The sequence below is a fragment of the Borostomias antarcticus genome, assembly GCF_949987555.1.
Source record: "Borostomias antarcticus genome assembly, chromosome: 5".
In the NCBI taxonomy this organism is placed as follows: domain Eukaryota; kingdom Metazoa; phylum Chordata; class Actinopteri; order Stomiiformes; family Stomiidae; genus Borostomias; species Borostomias antarcticus.
In genome coordinates, this window is record NC_140238.1 from 24,068,789 (window position 1) to 24,091,759 (window position 22,971).

A 22,971-nucleotide genomic window follows, 5' to 3' on the forward strand; every position below is an offset into this window, starting at 1 on the left:
TTTGGTAAGTTTTTTCTTTATTTTTTTAAATCACTTGTAAAATTTAGACTATAGTAAAAGTGAATATGGAACATGAAATTGTGTTACGGTAATTCAGTTTGTAACTAAAATTATTATATAAATATATATTTATCTGGATTATTATACTATGTGACTACTTATAACTACTACCAGCAACATACATTAAGAAATTAAACATCTAGCATTTACTCATATTTAGTTATCATCACTTGAAAATGTGTTACGGTAATGAATTTATTTGGTCAATGACTCATTAAAACTGTCTAAAAATTTATTTTAAAACATAGAGAACTACTCTTTAACTGAAACTAGTTAATTTAGAATCTTGTTGATAATAATGAGGGAAAATTTTTTCAAAATTTGCAAAGAATCTTTTTGGGACATGTTACACCAAGTTTGTGAGAATCACCCCTATGCAAAAGTGAGCTTGTAGCCTACCGTATGGTTTTGCAAATAAATAGATCACCGAATCGAAAGAGACCGAACGCATTGATCATTGTGTAGCCTATTAGGTTACGCGTACGTAGGCTATATCCATTCGCCTCTGATGCATGGTCGAATTTGTTGAAAGTCACTTGAAATTGTTATTGAGCCCGTGTACTTTTGCAACCAATGTTTTTCGGTCTCCGGTTTCACAAAAATCTTCGTCCCCACGAGTGGCGTGATAAAAAAGTATATCTTTCACACGAAACCGCAAAATCCACTACCAAGTGATGTAATATACATGCCAAAGCAGTAGGTGACGATGTAACTTCAAACGGAAAGGCCATTTTAACCAATCAGAAGCCAGAGTCAATACTGGAACAGGAGCGCAGAAAGGTGGAAAACCATGTGGAAAATACAAAAACACAAACAACAATGGCAACTCGCAGGGACACCAGGGGCCTCATTTATCAAAGAGCGTGTAAATTCAGGTGTAAAAGAGGGCGTACGACGAAAACAAGGAAAATGTGAAAAGTAGCGTACGACGAGAATATTTACACGCTTTTCGGATCTATCAAAAATGGCGTACACGCTGCTGCGCCAAATTCACCACAGAAAATCCGACGGTGGCGGAGAAGAGAGCGGACGCGCACGCGCCCCGTGTTCCGCCCTCTCCACGCCCAAATTCAACCATATATGGTCAAAACTATGACAGCGCACAACGTGGATACCCCGGAAGGAACCGACATAATATAGCGTGGAGCATAGGAAAGACAAATACGTTTATGGAAAAACGCGGAAAGAAGAGAAACTTTTCGGAGACGGAGGTGCATGTGCTTGTTGGTGAGGTCCACGCGAGGAAAGAAAATCATCTTCGGAAGGTAAGCTATTTGTACGAGCCTACATTTGTCTGATTGCTCCTACAGTTTAGGTAGCCTACTGTACGTTTCGTGCATCCTGTATTTGGCGTAGGCTACACGGACATTCTGTATTATGTGGCTGTGAGGAAAGCAAACATTCCACACATTCTGTGGTAGGCTATGATTGATTTAGGACCAAAAACAGGGAACGATAACACAGATGACCACTTCATAATGTTAGACCACATTAAACATTTTCCCCTCTGGGAAATTAAGACTCTCATCTAAATCACCCGGTAAATCACACTTAAGCATTTATTTGGCTGCCAACAGAAAAACATATCAATTGAATATGGCTACACAATAAAATGTTTAATGCATAATCAAGTTAACAGACAAACTCAAAGAAAATGACTGAAATTGTTTCTCCAGACTCTGACGTGGGGTGGGACTCAGAGGAGGGGGAGTCTGCAGTGGTCCTTGACCTGACGGTCGTGCCCCCGCCGGTTGCAGCCTCTACATCCAGCGCCACGACCTCCAGTGCCTCCACCTCCAGCGCACCGGCCTCCACCTCCAGTGCCATCTCCAGCGCCTCCGTCTCCGTCTCCACCGCCCACGCCTCCACCTCCGGCTGCCAGCGTCCCTGCCTCAAGGGTCCCTGAGGGCTGGGCTTCCTCTCAGACGCTGTGCTGGAGGCTCATGACCCTAGAGGCCCAGAGGGAAATGGCAGAAGGGATTGGGGCAGTTGTGGGGCAGTTGTGCAGCAGTTGGTGGAGGTCACCACACTACACCACCAGAGCCAACAGGACATCCTCACTGCACTTCATTCCCTCACAAATGCTGTCACGGACCTCACACTGTCACTCACTACCACACTCACGGACCTCACACAGTCACTCACTACCACACTCAAGGACCTCACACAGTCACTCACTACCACACTCACGGACCTCACACATTCACTCACAAACGCACTCACACACCTCACACAGTCACCCACCAACAGACAATAAAATGGTAGAAATGTGAACCTTACTTGTTTGTGTCTTCATAGCTGGCGCATGACCTCAGTGTGGGCCCTTTGGCCCCGCTGGTAAACCTCATGACGGGGAGGGGGCTGAGGGCTTGGGTCCTCATTTTGTGGTGGGGTCTTGACTGGTTCTCATTCTTATAAGCTTTGAATATACATCTTGGCAAACATAACAGAATGATGTACAAGGAGGGGACAGATACCTAGTGAAAGTACTATTGGTTGCTAGTAAAAAGACAATAATGAGGGCTTGGTATAAGGTGGAACCCCCAACCAAGGAGCAGTGGTGGGTGTTGTGGAGGAGATTTATGAGATTTATTTATGCATTGAGGATGCAGGAAGGAAAGTTTGAAGGGAGATGGGAAAAATGGATGGATTATAGAAGGAAGTGTGATGATACCACTAATATTAAAATGGTCATATTTGAGTAAGAAAAAAAAGCTGCATGGATGGAAGTACCCATAAGCTGTTATTGTAAGTTTTTATGTTTTATTGTATTGTCGTTGTATGGATGGAAAATGCTAATAAACATTAAAGTAAATAAGACAAAGAATATGTATCTTGGCTATGCACACACCAACAAGCCAGCCGTCACGCGCAGCGCCTGCCTCCAGTCTAGCCCCTACCCTGCTGTGCGCCAGGATGAATGAGTCATGCGTGGAGCCAGGCCACCGTGCCACTACACTTGTGATGAGCATGTCGGCGTCACATATGATTTGGGTATTTATAGTGTGGACTTTTTTGCGATTCACATAGACGTATTCATTCACTGATGGTGCCCTTATGTGGGTGCAGTCGCCATCGCCGTCACCTCTTTGGAGTTCTATCTCGGCCAGTAGGCCGAGTAGCGCCGGATTCATTTAGGCTCGCATTACGCACAGGAGGACTGTCATTTATATGCTTACCAAACAGCAAACAGGTCCACATGATCACATATTAATGACAATCTAATTGGTCAATTATTGCCGTTTGATGGAGTGCCTGCATTAGGTGTGTGACATATAGCGCGGAAAGGTTTGGGACAGCGCATAGGTTCAGTTTGGGGAACAAATCCATATTGGACCATGAATGAGCCGGTTAGAGGACACGTCTAATCTTGCATTGCGATATATGTTTGTGCTGAATTGGGCTATTAGCCTACATGATTGTGCGTTCAGAAACTGTCGCTCTTATATTCTCTCCATCAAACATTGTAATTCACCGACGCACCACCTGCGTCGCCAGTTCCCCGTGTTCAAAAAGGGTGTAGGAAACCGTGTAAATCGGTACGACAACCTGAGAGGTGTCCTACAAAAGCGTGTAGAAAGGCGACTAAATTTTCGCCCTTTCGGCTTGATAGATCGCAATGTGGGGGGGGGGAATGGCGTACGCCTGAAATCGCGAAAAAGACCGTGTAAAATATGGCGTACCTCAATGATAAATGAGGCCCCAGCCTATTTAAGATCCACAAACCAAACCATTGTTATATGCACACTGAAGAAGGCCGGACGGCCGAATAAATAATACACAAGACATTCCTTTGAGTGCGGTCCCCGTCTATCTTTATTTTGATTCGCAGGGCAGAATCTTTTGTTTGGACAGATACAAACATACGACGTGAAGAAGACGGTAGCTATCGGTGGCAAAGGCAGTTAGTTAACGTTACGATGATTCCTGTAGCCGTTTTGCTGCTAATTAGGGCCCGAGCACTGGCGGTGCGAGGCCCTATTGAATTTCGAAGGATTATTATTCTACCTTCTTGTTCTTCTTCTTCTCCCCAAACAAATGCCTTTTTGACGGCCTAAACATCGATGAAAACGGATGAAACTTTGCAGATACGTCAGTCCCGGTGAAAAATTTGATAATTCATGGGTGACGGAAATGGGCGTGGCAAAACGGCTCGAGAGCGCCCCCTGGTAAATTTAAAATGGCGAGCCCCACCTTTCAGTTTGATGTAGGCGAACGAAATTCGGAGAGCATATGTATTTCATCGAGACACACTAAAATGTCTCTGTGAGCTATACCCAACATGCAACAGGAAGTCCGCCATTTTGCTCTTAATGTGCCATTTTCCCTTGTTTTTACCATTTCCATGCCTCGTACTTTAACGAACTCCTCCTACAGATTTCATCCGATCAACTTCATATTCGGTCAGCTTCATCTTAAGACCTTTGTGATCAAAAGTTATCAAAAAAATTTAGTTTTCACCACACACCCTTGCCGTGGCGCCCCGCCAAAGTTTGACATTTCGCCATAAAACACGAAGTCCTCATAACTCCTCCATACATTATCCAATTTGTCCAATATATCTCACGCTTCATGACGGTTCTGTCCTGAACACATCTATGTGTCAGTATTGCGTCATACTTATAGCGCCACCTATTGGTGAAACAGGAAGTCCTCATAACTCCTGCATACATTATCCAATTTGTCCGATATATCTCACGCTTGATGACGGTTCTGTCCTGAACACATCTATGTGTCAGTATTGCGTCATACTTATAGCGCCACCTATTGGTTAAACAGGAAGTCCTCATAACTCCTGCATACATTATCCAATTTGTCCGATATATCTCACGCTTCATGACGGTTCTGTCCTGAACACATCTTTGTGTCAGTATTGCGTCATACTTATAGCGCCACCTATTGGTGAAACAGGAAGTCCTCATAACTCCTGCATACATTATCCAATTTGTCCGATATATCTCACGCTTCATGACGGTTCTGTCCTGAACACATCTATGGGTCAGTATTGCGTCATACTTATAGCGCCACCTATTGGTGAAACAGGAAGTCCTCATAACTCCTGCATACATTATCCAATTTGTCCGATATATCTCACGCTTCATGACGGTTCTGTCCTGAACACATCTATGTGTCAGTATTGCGTCATACTTATAGCGCCACCTATTGGTGAAACAGGAAGTCCTCATAACTCCTGCATACATTATCCAATTTGTCCGATATATCTCATGCTTCATGACGGTTCTGTCCTGAACACATCTATGTGTCAGTATTGCGTCATACTTATAGCGCCACCTATTGGTGAAACAGGAAGTCCTCATAACTCCTACATACATTATCCAATTTGTCCGATATATCTCACGCTTCATGACGGTTCTGTCGTGAACACATCTATGTGTCAGTATTGCGTCATACTTATAGCGCCACCTATTGGTGAAACAGGAAGTCCTCATAACTCCTGCATACATCATCCGATTTGTACCAAATTGCTGATGCTTCATGAAGGTGACATTCTGAACACATCTAAGCGTCGGTATTGAGTCACACTTACAGCGCCACCTACTGGTGAAACAGGAAGTACTCATAACTCCTACATATGTTATCCCATTTACTCCTAATTGCTCAGGGTTGATGAAGGTCACATCCTGAACACATCTGTAGGTCAGTATTGAGTCATACTTATAGCGCCGCCTACAGGTCAAGCAGGAAGTCCTCATAACTTCTACATACGTTATCCCATTTACTCCAAATTGCTCAGGGTTGTTGAAGGTCGCATCCTGAACACATCTGTGCGTGAGCATTGGGTCATACTAATAGCGCCACCTACTGCTTACAGAAAGTCATCATAACTCCTACATACATTGTCTGATTTACACAACATTTCTCACGCTTCATCAAGGTACTGTCCTGAACACATCTATGTGTTGGTATTGAGTCACGCTTAGAGCGCCACCTACTGGTGACAGGAAGTTTCTCTCAGTACTGGACACCGAAATAGCACACCCTTTGATGGCGCCACACCCCGACCCGCATGGGGTGCGAGGGCCCGCTCACTGCTGCTCGCAGCACTAGTGTGAGTTTGAGTTTGCCTCCGTTTATGCCTGAGAAACAGAAGTCAAACCAACGCAGCATCAAAATAGCTACAGGAATCATTGTAATGTTGGCTAACTGCTTAAACCACCGACAGCTACCGTTAATGTTATGGAAGTTGCTGTTGTTGCTGCTAGCTATCACGGTCTTATTGTGCAACTTTACAGCTTGCTAGACAGCACCATACAACACCACACTTGCACATCATTAGAATTTCAGCAATTTATTTGGGATTCAACATTCAAAACTGAATACTACCTGAGTAGCCTACATTTCAACCTGCTGCCAGTGCCATCAGTGCTCGGTTTGTTTACATTACGTACGCTGCTTGCGTACAAGAATACAGTAGGACCCCACTATCCGAACCCAACGGGACCGAAGGTCGTTCGTATCTCTGAAATGTCCGGATGACTGAAACTTATGTTAAAATGCACAAAATTCAATAAGTGGTATACTTGTTTCATATAGACTCATATAGACCAATAAATACCCTTAATTACTTGTGAAAATGCATCAAAATTGCAATCAAATAGCCAACTAAACTCATATATCCTAGCCTATAATAGACCTACCGTAGCCTATAATACAAATAAACGAATGTCCACTTGAGTGCGTGCTTTGATCAAATACAGTACTTTATTCTCAAATGAGGCGTACGCTGCATCGATAGGCTACTGTATTCGCAGAACAAAATGTATAGCCTTAAAACAACCCAACATTAGAACAATTAGAGCAAATGATAATCAATAAATAAATAAATGAAATGACAGACAAGTTGCCGTGTCTTAAGCTATTGTAGCCTAAAAGAAAGTCTCTAAAACAACCGATGTAGGCTAACGTGGCCTAGGCTGTAGGCTATTATTTAACAAATACAGTAGGTCTAGTAGGCTAATCCACATGCCCACAACACGTCTGTATTCCTATTCCCGAAGTCCATTAACTGGGAACGAAAAATGACTCGTTGCTCCTCTGCTTCAGGTTCCTGACGCGCTTTCTGCTACCAAGGAATGCAGCTCTCGCGCAGCAGACTCGTTTGCGTTTTATGCTCGACATTAAAGTAACAAAGAAAATGAAACGTGACAGTAGGCTACAGCCTACAGGCAACATACAGTTCTGTTTTTATTCACAGTAGGATACAGTACTGTAATGAAAATCCCACCAGTAACCAGATAGCAGGCTAAAAAAAAAAAGAAAAGTTTTTTAAGCCTGTCCGGTAGACCGGGAGGTTCGGATCTCTGAAGTTCGGATGAGTGGGGTCCTACTGTACCTTATTCGTATTCGTGCACACCCCTAGTCTGGGGCCCCTGCTGGAACTGCTGCCTCCGCGACCCGACCCCGGATAAACGGATGAAGATGGATGGATGGATGTATATTTTTGTTTTACACAAGATGCAAATTAAAGGTATAATATGTAATATGTGGATTAAAATAAACATGTTTTCAAAAATAATACATCCATAGGGCTTTGCAAAGGCTGCAGAGTAAAAGTATTGCTTTTCCATAAAAAAATGATATTTTGTCTGAAATTATTGCATTATGAAATTTTGACGGCCGATGACTCTCTGTTGATATCATAGTATATGATATAGTATTACAGCGTTGGTACTGCGCACTGGGTTGCCAGGTACTATAGCTTCACCACTGTGAGATTAGCAGTAGCCAGCTAAAGTTATAACTTCCATGAATTAGCAGCATTATAGATGTTGGTTAGTGTGTGTGCGACTATAAAACGGCAGCTTTTCCATCCACTTCAGCTCACTCTTTTCAGCTAAATGTTTGGTAAAATGGCCGAGTTTCGTCATCCTGCTTCTCTGCCTGAGCCCCGGCGAACCGTCCGATATGAATCTCAAAAGCTCAGTGACTGAAGAAGGAGCAAAAGTCGGATAGATATCGGGCCAGCCTTTGCTCGTTGGAAGGAGTTTATGGAGTTTCATGGGATAAAGTCGCATGGTGACATGGCTACTTTTCTACTAGACCGGTAAGCTAGCTAACTAGCTATCGTTATCTTTCTTGGAATCTGCATAGCCAGACCTCACGTTATTTCCACACTACAGCATCTAACGTAACTTATTACATGGCGCTCTGAAATACTTGATTGTGATTACTGATTAGTGTAACGTTATGTTCCTCTAGGAGTGAAGATCTTATCACAGTATGACTGAAACAGTGCATTCTCTGGCATTTTGGCAACCAATACTTTGTGTTGTTGCAGTTCTTATCTTTAGACACTAGATGGGGGAAATAATCCACATATTACATATTTTACCTTTAACAGTAATAAAAAAATAAAAAAACTCAGATGATATTAATATTATATAGCTACAGTAATTATAGATGCTATGCAGCAGTGAGTCAGGGCCAGGCATTTCATTCATGTCTGTGACATACAGTATAATCCTGTTCAAACTAGTTTCAGACTTGGAAGATATTGTGAGCTCCCTGCCGTCCCTTTCTGAACCATAAACACACTTAAATGATCTTTGCATTGACCACTGCTGAATTAGCATACTGGTGCATTTTCATATCTATTCAGGGTGTTCTAAACATTCTGAAACAGCATCCTCCATAGTATATTGTGTTAAAAACTGTAAAACTAGGTTTATGCAAATTCCCCCCATAGAACACCTCCCTTCTTTTCCTCTCACTTATATCAGCATGTCTTCATGTGTCTCTCTGAGTTCTGGAGAATAGAGGAGAGCAGCTCTCACCAGTTCACCATCTTCAACACCAACTATGTTCCCTGGATCTCTGCTGCTGCTGCTGGCAGCTGCTTCCTGTGAGTCTGCCTGTTGGGCTGAGAAATACAATTAAAAAATGACAATTTTTACAATATGATAGTTTGTATGAATGGTTAACATGGTGTTAGTGTGTCTTAAGGTTTTGTTTTGTCTCCATACAGGTGTTCACAGTAACGCTGAGGTAATCCAGTCTGGTCCTGTGGTTGTGAAGCCAGGAGAGTCTTTCACTGTCTCATGTAAACACTCCCAGACATCATGTCCTTACTTGATCAGACACGCTGAGGGCAAAGCCATGGAGTACATGGGATATGGATGTACTAGTGGGAGCAGCGATGTTGCAAATCCATTTAAAAACAAGTTTGGTTTCAGAAGTGACGGCTCTAGTGTGTTTCTAGAAGGGAGGAACCCTCAGCCTGAAGACACAGCTGTGTATTACTGTGCCAATCCTTCACAGTGTTACAAACCAACAGCAGACCTGTACAAAAACCCTAACTCCCTAAACTACAGCGACAGCATATGAAAAGTGATGAGTCTATCCCTACTAACACAGTACGTAAAACTGACGGGACACATTGGTGTAATTGTGGTAACTTTGCGACGGTACCAGCAGCGGACCTAGCTGACACCTAGCTGACACTTGCCTTTTCAGTCGCAAAATAACCAAAATAGCCGTCCTCAAGTACACTGTAAGGGAACGTAGCCGCCACTGCTGCTTAAATCCGTAACTACGATGTAATTAAATAACGTGACAATGTGGTTACATCACAGTCCCAATCTGACTTTATTGGAAATGTGTCACAGTGGGTCAGAACATTTGTAAATTACTTAGGTTTTAAAATAAATTTTGAAGTCATACAGTTACAGAATTATAATAATGAGGAGAAATCCTGCATGTCTGTTTTGTGTGTAATTTCTCATTTACAGTAAATATTAACACTAAAGATTTGCAGTCTAGGCCTAATAAAAATAATGATAAAAAATATGCCTATGAATAAACTCCTAATTTTGCAACCTAAATGTGAGCAATGAACGCTGAGCAGTGAACGTAGAATGCAAGGCATTGGGCTACTTTCTTAGGTGACACAATTTAAGAACTAGACAAACAAGTTACACACTCTGTGCCAGTAGGTGGCGGTATGCACATTAAAGTTGTTTGCGATCCGCCACTAAACCCAGCGAAGAAGACACACTTGGAAACTTCCGCTCCGTTTGAAACAGAAATGATTGAGAAAGACCAACATGCTGTCTTTGTGTCGACAACACAGATCATGTAAGTATCTCAATTTCAATGTATACATACATACTATGCATTTTGGTATCGTCCCAGATAAAACACCAACGTTATGTGCAAGCTACCCTTTTGTAATGATTATCTATATGCAGATGCTCTCTTTCCAATGTTAGCTAACTAGCTAGCCAGCTAACGTGATTAGCCTTTTTCTGTACATGGCTAGCTAAGTAGCCTACGTAAAATTACTCTCGCAATTATTGTTAAAACGTTCGCTTTTGTGTAATTGTAGCTTAAATTATAATGTTGGCTTGGCAACGTGAGAATATTTCAGTTGTGTACACTATAACTTTTATGAAGTGTTGTTGTGGGCCATTGTTTCCTAATTACGGGCAATGGTGGAGTCTTCTGGAGTGTAGCAGGCTCGCGCGAGCTCCTGCACGTTCGTACTGTTTCATCGCTTGGAATAAAATGCGATAATTAGCTTACTCATTGATTTCGCATTAACCCACGACACCGTTAGTATGTGTTTGTTTTTAGGCATTAATTTTTCCGATTTTAACGTTAACAGAATACTAGAAGCCCCAACAACGGAGCTAGGCTAGCTAGCAGGATTTGTTATAGCAGCCATCTTGGCTTTTGGTACGTGGTCCTGTGGAGTGTGCATGTCAGCCAACGAGAGGGTCACCCACCCACTTTCTCTCTCTCTCTCCCTCTCTCCCCTCCCATGCTCTCAGTTGCCAACCTCCCAGTTCTTGTTTGAACTGAGCAAGAAGCAGGTGAGCGGGGCAGGAAGAGGCGCTAAGATGGGGACAGGCGTGGCCAGGGGCAGTCCTGGGACAGCACCACAGGCTCTGTGAGTCTTGTTCAGTTGAATGCCCTCATGAGTATTAACAGAAGAGCACCATATACATATGCACACACACACTCTAACATGTCGCTCTCTCCTCAGCTCAGCCCAATGGTCTCTGATGGTTCTGTCTGGCCAGCCCTTAGGTGGAGAAACACCTGATCATCAATATAGGCAGGCATACGCGCAGTTTGACTTTTTGATCAGGGGGGGCAGTCAGTCCCAGCCCCCCCCCCCCCCCATCAAATAGGGATTATAGTGGTAAAAATACGTGCCCTGCACGGACATTGGAATGCGCATATTCTGTTACAGCTGCATGATTGACCCACAACATTTCAAAACATAGTGCTTATTATTTCCAATATCCACGTTTCGTTCAACTGCGCCTCCGCTGCGCCGTCCATTAGCACAAAAAATTGGAATTCGTTTCAATATAGCCTAGGCCTACTTCAAACAATATTTTCCAATAAATTCTTCCAAAAACTAAAACGGAATGTATGCTACGCCTTTCATGCTTCAATGTCGGGATGTGTCATTATAAACAGCGTATTAGAATCCAGCAATTGCCTCTTCACATGTAGCCTATCTGCATTTATATCAAAGAATAATCACCAAAAGAATAATAGTGCGTACATAATCGATTCGACAACTGGACAATGGATACATTGCACAGATATGCAGTATGCAACAGTTCGTTCATGGCTAGCAATGGTAGGCCTACAGCTATGGGATTAGCTCATGTTTGGGCTGTCAAAGCTGCCACTCTTATGTTGCTATAGCCTACAATTATCAGAACAATATGAACATTCAGTTGAAAGTTTTCCATCCACCCATAACTGGATGAGGAATCAGCACAATCAATTCTCACGCAAGCAGGAGCCGTTCAGTGCATTTCTCTGATCCGGTCGCAACCCAGTCTCTAGAATACATGTTTTGGACGCGTTGCAGAAAAGTTTGCGCATCTGGCCAACAGGGGGGGCAGTGCCCCCCCTTGCCCCAGCCAATCTGCGCGCCTGTAGGCAGGCACACGTAAGTACAAATGCACATACGTTTCCATAGACGGGATAAACAAATGGGAATATTGATATTGAGTTAGCGGTAGACATGTGAGATTCATAAGACGCATCACTGACGCCAGTGACGCCACAATATCAGGGAAATTGAGCAATTGCTTCCCTGTAGTGCAAACTTGCAAGATTCGCTCAGTTATTAACCCTTCTTGCCTTTTTTGTTGTTGGTTTTCTCTCTCCTCCTTCCTCTCTGTGCAGTTCTCCTGTGTGCTGAGCCGCTATCCCATGTATTGCCACTGCTGACAGGGTAGAGCTCAGCCCCATGCAGAAGTGAGTGATGAGGAGAGGTAAGATCATTTTCCCGTTTTTTTTCCCTCCAGTTTTAGGAACCGTCTCAAGAATGTGTTCCCCACTTTTATGCCTTTAAATCAGGGTTGGAGTATTCCAGGTGTGTGGCCATGGCCATGAACACCAGTAGAGGAGGGAACCAAGTGTCTCATTCTCTCTCCACAGTTGTGTGGTTGTAACCCCCCACTAGCTACATATTCATTCAATCTTTATTTAACCTCGTGAATCAATTGAGAGTAAGCTCTCATTTACAATGACGTATAATCACTCTATATTTGAACTTGTACTACAGGTGAGATAATCCTTTTTAATGGTCTCTCTCATTGCTGTGCAAGACTTGGGTGTTCTCCTGCTCTGAGTGCCCATTCTCCTATACCTCCCAGATCTACCTCCACAAGCACATCAAGAGGAGCCATGACAACCTCTGTCTCTGCTGAGGAACACACAGAGCATTATGAAGTAGCCAGTGCCTTGGCGAAGGTGTTTGAGCAGCAGTCATCAATGGATTAACTCCCAAGACACAAGGAAGAGACAGCGCAACACACGCTATGACTCCAGTGACGAAGGTAATATAATAAAGTGCATTCAACAGTCCCAAAAGAGTACTACTTGAGTTGACTAATCTGAGCTAATTTACCTCTACTATATGTTCCAGTGCCCAGGCAGCCGGTCGGCAGAACTCAGACCAGACCAGCTATGCCAGGTGCCAGAGCCGGAAGGCCTGCTCTGCCAGTTATCAATGCAGGTATCCATGCATGTTTGTGTTGGTGAAATGTCTATGCATATTTGCACACTTACAGTTAACTCAGGACTGTCTGAAGACTCATGTACTCAGTTCACTAATTCGCTCATCTCACATCTCACTACTCGGCAGTAGATGTTCATCGCCCGGGTCCTTTGAGCCAAGGCGCTGTGAGCCCAGGCCCTTCAGCCCTTCAGACGTCCAGGCACGAGCAGCATGCATCAGCGATTAGCACCCCGGCCAGACCAGGTCAGGGTCTGACATGTCTCATGTCGAGTTGATTCTTCCCCTTATGCCAGAATCACTACGCCGCCAGCACCATAGTTTCCTGCTCATCCCTTTATCCTCTGGTTTTCAGGTAGTTCTCTGATGCCATCGCCTGTGAGACCAACAGCTCCAGCAGGGTTGCCATCAAGCTCTGCAGATGCTGGTATGCTGAATTTTGTGAACTACTTCATGCTGCATGTAGGGATATACTTTGAGCTGAATATCCATTATGGGACCGTACAATTACTTATAGCCACATCTGTGTTTAATATCCAGACTTCCAGAGGATGATGTGTCAGCAGTTCTCCAGCGTCATGCAGAGTCTGAGGGAGATGGCACAGACAATGATGAGGCTGGAGCAGAGACTGGAGCAGAGACTGTCCGGCGAGTCTGCAGACAGCTATCGGGGAGCAGTACTGGATGACCTGCACCCTGCTAAAACGGAGGAGGAGCTGCTGGTCTTGGAGGAGCAGCTGAAGAACAAGGATCATCAAAGGAAGATGGTGAGTAACTTCAAGGCAGAACTTTGTTCCTTATTTTTGCAGAGAAGTGTTAAGGAAATGTAAAAGTAAATGATTGTCTTTATGTTTTGCAGACACGATATCTGAGTTCCATTGGCGGCAAAGATCTGCCAGATGTGGTCCGGCGGGTGCTGTCAGCCATTGCCATACACAGAGTGTGGTGTGTCTACAGCGTCCATGGGAAGAGGGGGAAGAAGCCTCTGAAGAATATGACCCTCTACAATGTCATATTACGTAAGGGATTGTTCATATTTTCGCAAAATAATACATTGTCTTTGCTTCATGCCATGTGCATTGAAACCATTCCCTTTTTGGTTAAAAGGTGCAGTTATGGCCTGTAAGCCAAGCACCACTGTGACGGAGGTGTCTGCCCAGCTGCAGGAGATGCTGAAACATGCCCCTGCTCGATGCAAAAAGGTATGTGATGTCAGGCAGTTAATTTTCTCGTATCCAGTGACATGGCACGCTTCCAATGAACGTATGCGACTTGCTTTTACAGCCATTTCATTATGTCCTTAGGCATCTGCTCCAGCCCAGCTGACCTCCCCAGCCCAGCCCCTGACCGCAGCTCCAGCCCTGACCACAGTGGAGTATTCAGATGAGGATGACCTCTTCTGCCCAGACCCTCGATTCAGATGTGGGTGACCCCCAGCCCGTCTCCCTAAACCTGCCTTTCCAGCCTGCCAGGATGGATGCCTTTTTTGTAAATAGTTTTTGTAAATTTTAACCTTTTTTTTGTGGGATACAACGGTCTGTTCCCGGTCTGCCTGCCACAGAATGCGCACTGTTTCATTTTTGTTTTTAGAACTTTTGCAATTGTCAGATAATGGGTTGCTAGCCAGAGCTTGTACATGCTTTTTTTTGCTTTTCTGGCTATGCGTAATGTGACAGACCGTAAACCTCATCCTTGTAAATATGTATACTTTTAATTTGTAATGTACTTTGTGTAATAAAATGTTCTAAACTGTTCAGTCTTATATTGGTTTGTATCATAATGCTTGCTGCTATATCCCCATATAGCATTAATTCGTTTTTGTACTGGTAAATGCTAAATATAGCCAGTGGTACTGCAAATGCTAAATATAGCCAGTGGTACTGCAAATGCTAAATATAGCCAGTGGTCAGGGTTTAGTAAGTAAGTGACCATATTTGCACCGTGCGAAAAAGACGTGCAGACCAAGTCATATAAATACCTGTAAATCTAGTGTCAGCTAAGTGAGTTTATTACGGAAGTTCCTGCCCACGTTTTTTGCACGCGGCCGCACCGTATTTGCACCGTGCGAAAAAGACGTGCAGACCAAGGCTGCGTTCCGAATCGCATACTTCTACTACTTACTACTAGTACCTACTACAGCTGCCCTCAGAAAGTACGTACTTTGCAAGCAGTAGGCATCCAATTGGGACATACTACTCTGTCATAACATTGCGCCCTGAAATCTGACCACATCCGTCGCAGTCCATAAAGCGACATTCGCCCACAGCTGTCCGCAGAGACGCGCAAGATTCGAGATGGTTGGCGCAGTAAATCCCTTGCAGATGCACGAGAACGCCAGAGACGCCAATACCGTCGGAGGACAAGAGCTCTCCTGTTGTTCCTTTGCAATGTATGTAGTTTGAACTGAATTGTACATTTTAACCTGATCAAGGTATTTATCCACGTCAGTAAAATTACATAATGCATTTCAGTCATTGTCATTCTATGTCCTGTCTGCATGTGAAGCAGCCTCACATTTAACTTAGTAACGTCAGTGTAAACATTATTGCCAATTCTGTTGTGTAACTTAGTTGACTGAACCTACATTTTACAAACTTTGATATGTGACAGTATATAATCAGATCATTGCAGTTGTAATGTAGTGTCCTTGTATCTCAAACTGGAAATAAACCATTCATGCAATTAAGTTAACTTTTTATTTCCCATTCATTTCACATTCAATCACCATACTCATATTCATAGGATGTCCACCCTACAACATATTGCCAGTTGAACCCCAATGCACCCATCCTGCAGCTCTACTTTGATGATCTCCTGGCTGCAGCAGTGTCTGCACCACTTGACTGTGTTCCAGCTCTCCAAGAACACGATTACACGATCCAACATTAGGATACACAGCATCACACCTCATTGTTTCTTCACCAAAACCAAGCTTGATGCCTGTTAATTTGTTCTTCATTTTGTATTGTCACTCTCATTTTCCCAAGCTACCATTATGCATTATGTTTTGTTTAACACGTGTGATGTATAAATCCAATGATCAATCATAACTACATCTAATGATCAATCATGACTTGTGTATTGTGTACTGTGTAATCCACACATCACTTTGTCCCAGTTTCACCTGTAACTTTGAAGGAAAAAGTGTGGATGCTTTGAAAGACCATTTCAAGTCCAGTGGAGGCCAAGCTACCCGTCAGTCAACAATTATTCAACACTCAGGATACAGTATATTTGACTGATTGAGCTCTAAGAAAGCACAGGTTAGTTGGTCGAAACATTTAATGAGGCATTTTAAGCAAACAAATGAAGCTAATAAAATTAAACATGCTGCAACACAAGACAAACAAAACAAACAAAGCTAAATGATCATTTCTTGGCGAGTGCCTCCAGTAGTGCCAAAAAGCGGTCCTCCCGCCTCTCCTCTCTTGACCGAGACTCATCCTCTCTCCTCCTGGCCTCCTCGTCTCTTCTCTCCTCCCTTGTAAGTTTTATTAGTCAGGTGCACATCATACAGGTATAATATGCACTGGAATGCAATTGCTAGCTCCCAAATGTGCATAGTACAGTAAAAAAATAGAAGTAATTAAGTAAAAGACACTAAAAATTTAAAAAAGAGTAAAAATACAGCACAATCTTGTTATACTGAGGGAGACTGGAGTAGTCCACACCATCTTGTATTTGTCATACCTTGTTCTGGCTGCCTCCTCTCTCCTCCTGGCCTCCTCTTCTCTCCTCTCTCCTCCTGCTCTCCTGGTACCTCTCTTCCTCCCTAGCCCTGGCTGCCTCCTCTCTCCCCCTGGCCTCCTCATACCTTTGCCCCTCTAGTGCCTGCTGTCTTGCCTCTCTCTTTTCCGTCTCTCTAAGGTACTCCAGTACCTGGCTACTGGACTGACCTCCCTCCCTCCTTCTCTTTCGCAGTGGTACAGCAGGACACTCGTCCTCCACAGGAATGGGATCAGACACAGAGGGAGTTGAGACTTCAACAGCCTCCTGGCTTGCTGATGAAATTAGCAATGGTGGGGTGATGGATGGCTTACTGCCCAATGCAGCATCCATCACCCCATACCATTTCCAGGAGGCTGCTGTTGCCTCCCCTCCCTCTGTGCTGACCCCTGTTTTAGGACACTTCAAATCCTGCAAATTAGATGACAGGATTAGTTAATGACACTAAAGCATAGTAAATGGCTAATCGAAGGCATACACACAACACTGGTGACTGACTTTCTATTTTTGTTTGAGGTTCTCCCATTTCTTTTTTATGGTGGCTGGTGTCACCTTCCCCTCCAAGCCAAGCTCAACCACAAACATCCTAAGGGGACAAGGAACATGCCCAGCAATGACAAATGCTCCTTTCATCACATTTCGTAAAATAGGGTCAAGTGTTACTCACTCAAACCCCTTTATTGCTGCATTTCTCTTCCCAGTGAACAGCTCCTCCTTCTCCATCCTCCACTGGATGAGTTGCTCAGTATGTTCATCTGTCCCTAACAAATTAATGATGTTTTCCAGTGAGACAAAGCAGTTGACTGACTAGTACTTCAACTACCTAGTTAACGTTAGCTAACTGACGTCCTGGATAGGCTCGTGCATTATCAGCAAACTATTTTCTGGTGAGCTGAATTGGTATGTCGTACGTTCTATTAATACACCCATGGTCGTACCTTACATAGCTAGCTATACTGACTTGGCTTGCATTCTGCTTTTTGGCAAATTTGACGAATGATGAGAAGAGTGAGAGGTAACGTTGTTAACTTCAGTGCACCACATAGCTAGCTAGCTAACTAGCTGGCTAGTTGATGTTACAGAAGTAAGTTACGCTAGTAGCTACCACTATAGATACCACTAGGCCACTGGCTGAGGTTATAGGTTTACATTTGCGCTCATTTATCCACTTAGCTTCGTGCAGCAATAGTATCTTTTAATGTTTCAATTATACACACAACACGAGTCGCTACAAATATGTAGTGACGTTACTGTACTTACACTTGAATGCGCTGCCGCTGCCGCTTGCACATCTGTCTGCGCGCCGCAGGATTCATAATAAAGCCTCCAGCGCGACTCGCACGTGACGTAATTTCCGCTGCGCACAGGATTGTGGGTCAGAATAGGCAGAGAAGACTGCTGGCTTGCATACTGCAAAATACGACCGGATGTAGTATCACATCCTGGCATTTTTGCCATACTGCATGTGGCATACTATGTATTGGGACATACTACTTTCGGTTTTGGCATACTATATAGTAGGGTAGTAGGCGATTCGGAACGCAGCCCAAGTCATATAAATACCTGTTAATCTAGTGTCAGCCAAGTGAGTTTATAACGGAGGTTCCTGCCCACTTGATCACGTGCGTTCTTTGCACGCGGCCGCAACTTCTGAATGACGTGTCGTTCTTACGTAGCGTCTACTAAACGGCAGATCTCGCGTTTCCGTAAATGGCCGCGTAATTTCCGCACGCGGCGCAGACGAATCGTCACCTATAGCGGCCGTATGTCGAACGTTTGCGCAACCTGCGTGTGTTAGTAGGGATGGAGCACATATACTGTTGTTTCTCACTATATACCTCTCTCTCTCTCTCTCTCTCTCTCTCTCTAAATAATAAAGGGTGTCTGTCTTCAAGAAACTCCTGGAGAGTAGAGAAGATCAGTGCCCACCAGTTCACAAACCATGTTGCCTGGATCTCTGCTACTGTTTCCTGTGAGTGTAACACTGACTCTTAATGAAGCTGACTATGGTTAGTGTATCTCAACAGCATCGACCACAGAACCAACTAAGGGCTTCATAATTCACAAAACTCATCTTCAATGATGCATTTTAACTTTTAACAAAACATACTTTATTCTGGGAGTCTGGGAGAATTTAGCAAATCCTAGTAACAGAATCATACTGTAGACAAGGCAAATCGATATTTGCTGTGAATAATTAGAAGGTATTTTGTATTCTTTCTTCCAACGTGTTCAGGGCGACGTTGTTCCAAACCAGCCTGGGTCTGTGGCTGTGAAGTCAGGAGAGTCTTTCTCCATCTCCTGTCAGATCTCTACAGTAAGCTACTGCAGGCCTCCACTGGATCCAGCAGTCCCTGGGGAAGGCGCTGGAATGGACGGGACACCAGCACAGTGGTGGGAAAACCAAAGACTCGCTGGAGAACACAGTCAGCTTCACAGTGGAAACCTCCAGTAACACAGTGACCCTGCAAGGGAACCACTTCCAGCCTGAAGACACAGCTGTGTGTATTCCCCCCCCTGGGATTATCTATAGCTATAGCATGTACTGCAATACGCTCATGCCTTTATTTATATAGACAGTATATTAATTAAGTACATGCTATGTATTTACTTACTTACTTTATCCTCTTCATTCCTTGAGGAACATAAAGCTGCTTCCCCCGTGTTGCTATCTTGTCGTGGTGGGAAGGCTTGTGTGCCTCCATGACCATGAAGGCTATACCAGCGGGGGTCAGCCCACGCCCCACCCACAGGCTCAACCAAGCCAGGCAGGTTTCAGGGTAGAGGCCAGATGAAAAGCAACACCTGGCCCTCCAGGTTGGGGGTTGGGCATGGGGCTAACAACTCCACCCCAGAAAAAGGCAGCCCGTTACGGAAACTACAACAAATGTATAGCATGTGCATTATTAATCCATGTTAGTTCCTTTATTTCTATATCCCCCCGGGATTATTTATATTTATAGGATGTACCTAATTCATCCATGCCGGTAGCTTTATTTGTATAGTTTTGTGTAATTTGTAATTTTGTGTAATTTGTACATCACAGAGCCGGCAGTAACATTTCACTGTACGTTACACTGCACTTTATAATGCACATCAACAGCAGAGCTGTACAAAAACCAATCCTCTGGGGGAATCCAACTCATGAATAGATGTGCTGCTGTGCTGTACTGTACAGTATGTAGAGCCTACTGTACCTCTGTGTCCTGATGAGTAGGATGATTGTGGTAACAAGATGAGTCACAGAGCACAATTAACCCTTCAGTCCCAGACAGATCACATGCTGATATGAAAGAATCATGCATTTCAACAAGGTCTTTTTGCATGAGGTGGAAACGGGACACATCCTGTCTTGGCACTGTTCTGGACCAGGATGTTCACTGCAGATAGAGGGGGCTGAGATGAAGAGGTCAACCGAATATTTATTCGCCATGTCCCAAGTGGCTATGACAGAACATTTTAATAAGGAATTTGATGAATTTATCAAAGCCTCGTGATTGGCTCCAGCGATGGGTGGAAGGAGCTCATGCAGAATGCTCTAATCCTCTCTATATGTATTTCACTGTATTCAGATATTCAGGGATTGTGAAGGAATGAGAATATATTTTTCAGAGTCTGAACCAGTTGTTAAAAAGTCTGGAGTATCCCACAAGCTCACCTGTACAGCCTCTGGGTTCGACTTCAGAAGCTATGTTTGGAAGTGGTTCAGACAGGCTTCTGGAAAAGGATTAGAATGGATTGCATTGGTGCACACAGCTTGTTCTCCAATCTACTACTCCCCGTCATTCCAGGGTAGATTCACCATCTTCAGAGATGACTCCAGGAGTAAGGTGTATCTCCAGATGAACAGTCTAAATCAAATCAAATCAAATCAAACTTTATTTGTATAGCACATTTCATATACAGAGGCAACACAATGCGCTCAGAGAGCAATGGGGGGTGGGAATAGGTCCCACCCCTTTCATATTCCAGAGGTCCCACCCCTACATATTCCTGAAGTGTGAGGACACAGCAGTGTATTACGGTGCCAGACACACACAGTGAGAGAGAGTGGTGGGAGAATCACACAAAAATAACTTCCCCATTCAGCACAACCATAACTATGCCCTTTCAGTACATGGGCACAGAAACATCTCCATTGTGGGGAAGAAGAGTGCTGATTTTAACAAGGACATATTTAAAGGGGTAGTTCAGATTTTTTTTTACATAGAGCCTCGGTGGCCCGGCCTGCTGTAAACGGCCGTAAATGCCCCCCCCCCCCCCCCTCCGCTCAACAAATCGCACGAGCTTCCATGCTGTCTCTTGTTCCAGCATTAGCGGCTAGACATCATGTGATCTCTGATGACTAGTATTTACATCCAAAGCTATACTCTGATCCACCTCCTCTGGTCTAGACTCCATGTGATCTCTCTTCCCTGTGAGGAGGAGTCAATGCAAAACTCTGACTCCTTCCATCTCTACTAATGTCAGTGCAGAGTGGAGGAGAGGGACTGGAGCTCTGACCAGACTGAGGAACACTCACAACACCAGAACTACTGAGAGTTCATCATGACAACAACTACTCTGGTTCTGCTGATGACAATAGGCCTGATAGGTAAAAACATGTTATAACCCTTATTTGAGAAGAATCTCTGAGGTTTTGAGTCTAATAAGGATTAAACCTTCTATATCTCTGACGTCTCTCTGGTCTCCACAGGTGTTCAGGGTCAGACATTGACTGAGTCTGAACCAGTGGTCAAACAGCCTGGAGAATCCCACAAACTGACCTGTACATATTCAGGGTTTGGTGGAGACATCGCTGCAGCTTGGATCAGACAGGCTCCTGGTAAAGGACTGGAGTGGCTTGCCTACATCAGCAGTGGTGGCACCAAATACTACTCCCAGTCAGTCCAGGGTCGGTTCACCATCTCCAGAGACAATAACAAGGACCAGGTGTATCTCCAGATGAACAGTCTGAAGACTGAAGACTCTGCTGTTTATTATTGTGCTCGAGAGACACAGTGACTGGAGCTGGTTGAACAGCTGTACAAAAACCTACTGTACTCACTCTGCTAGTCAAACCACTACTCACAGTATCACTGTTGAGACATACTGTATTACTGTACAAAATGGTGTATATTACATACTGAAAAAATCTGTGGTGTGTCCAGTAGAACACAACATCAAGACCCATCAACAACCCCATGTTACAGTGGCATTAAAAGAGAGGGAGACACACAGTTACATTAAAAGATTGATATGATTCAACAAGGCCAATACCCTCCATCAGTTCAACAAGGCCAATTCCCTCCATCCAATAATAACAACAATTAAAGAATACTCTGACAAAAGTGCCATCAACACCAGCTCCCTTGCGATGAAGGCACAGAAGAGAGAGTATGTACTTCCTGAGGCAGCTGAAGAAATTCGGCCTACCAAAGGAAATTATGGTACTCTTGTACACCTTCATCATCGAGTCCATCTTCACCTCCTCCATCACCATCTGGTACTCCGCCGCTACAGCCAAGGACAGGGCCAGACTGCAGCGCATCATCCGATTGGCCGAGAAGGTGATAGGCTGCAACCTGCCCTCCCTCCTGGTCCTGCACAACCCCAGGACCCTGAAGCGGGCTCCGAAGATTGCGGCCAACCGCTCCCACCCCGGCCATAATCTCTTCATGCCACTCCCCTCAGGCAGGAGGCTGCTGTCTGTCAGGTCTACCACAGATGCAGCTTCTTCCCCACGGCCATCAGCCTCTTCAACAAGCATTGTGTGCCCCTCTGACCCCCCCCCCCCTTCCCCGCCCACCACAGACCTCGCCACATTTGAGAGACACCGTCTATAAACACTTGCACACGACCACTGAATGTACTGTATAGGACGCAACGCACTCACATCACGCCGCACACACCATATACACACACCGTATACACACACACACATTACACACACCGTATACACACACTCACACACATTACACACACCATATACACACACTCACACACATTACACACACACCGTATACACACACTCACATACACATTACACACACCATATACACACACATACACATTACACACACCGTATACACACACTCACATACACATTACACACACCATATACACACACTCACATACACATTACAGACACAATATACTGTACACACACTCACAAACACATTACACACACTCACATACAC

General features: G+C 44.2%; 1 protein-coding gene and 1 gene segment (V, D, J or C); both read left to right on the plus strand.

Moving 5' to 3' along the window:
- Positions 1–22,971, plus strand: part of LOC311309692 (Ig mu chain C region membrane-bound form-like) — a 117,927-nt gene that overhangs the window by 24,658 nt on the left and 70,298 nt on the right.
- On the plus strand, positions 11,982–14,540 carry LOC311309157 (uncharacterized protein). Its single transcript, XM_084438333.1, has 10 exons — positions 11,982–11,992; positions 12,232–12,303; positions 12,705–12,887; positions 12,977–13,066; positions 13,199–13,312; positions 13,422–13,493; positions 13,607–13,833; positions 13,926–14,085; positions 14,174–14,268; positions 14,371–14,540. The coding sequence occupies exons 4-10, from the start codon at positions 13,018–13,020 to the stop codon at positions 14,494–14,496; spliced, it is 843 nt and encodes a 280-aa protein (XP_084294459.1). The 5' UTR covers positions 11,982–11,992; positions 12,232–12,303; positions 12,705–12,887; positions 12,977–13,017; the 3' UTR covers positions 14,497–14,540.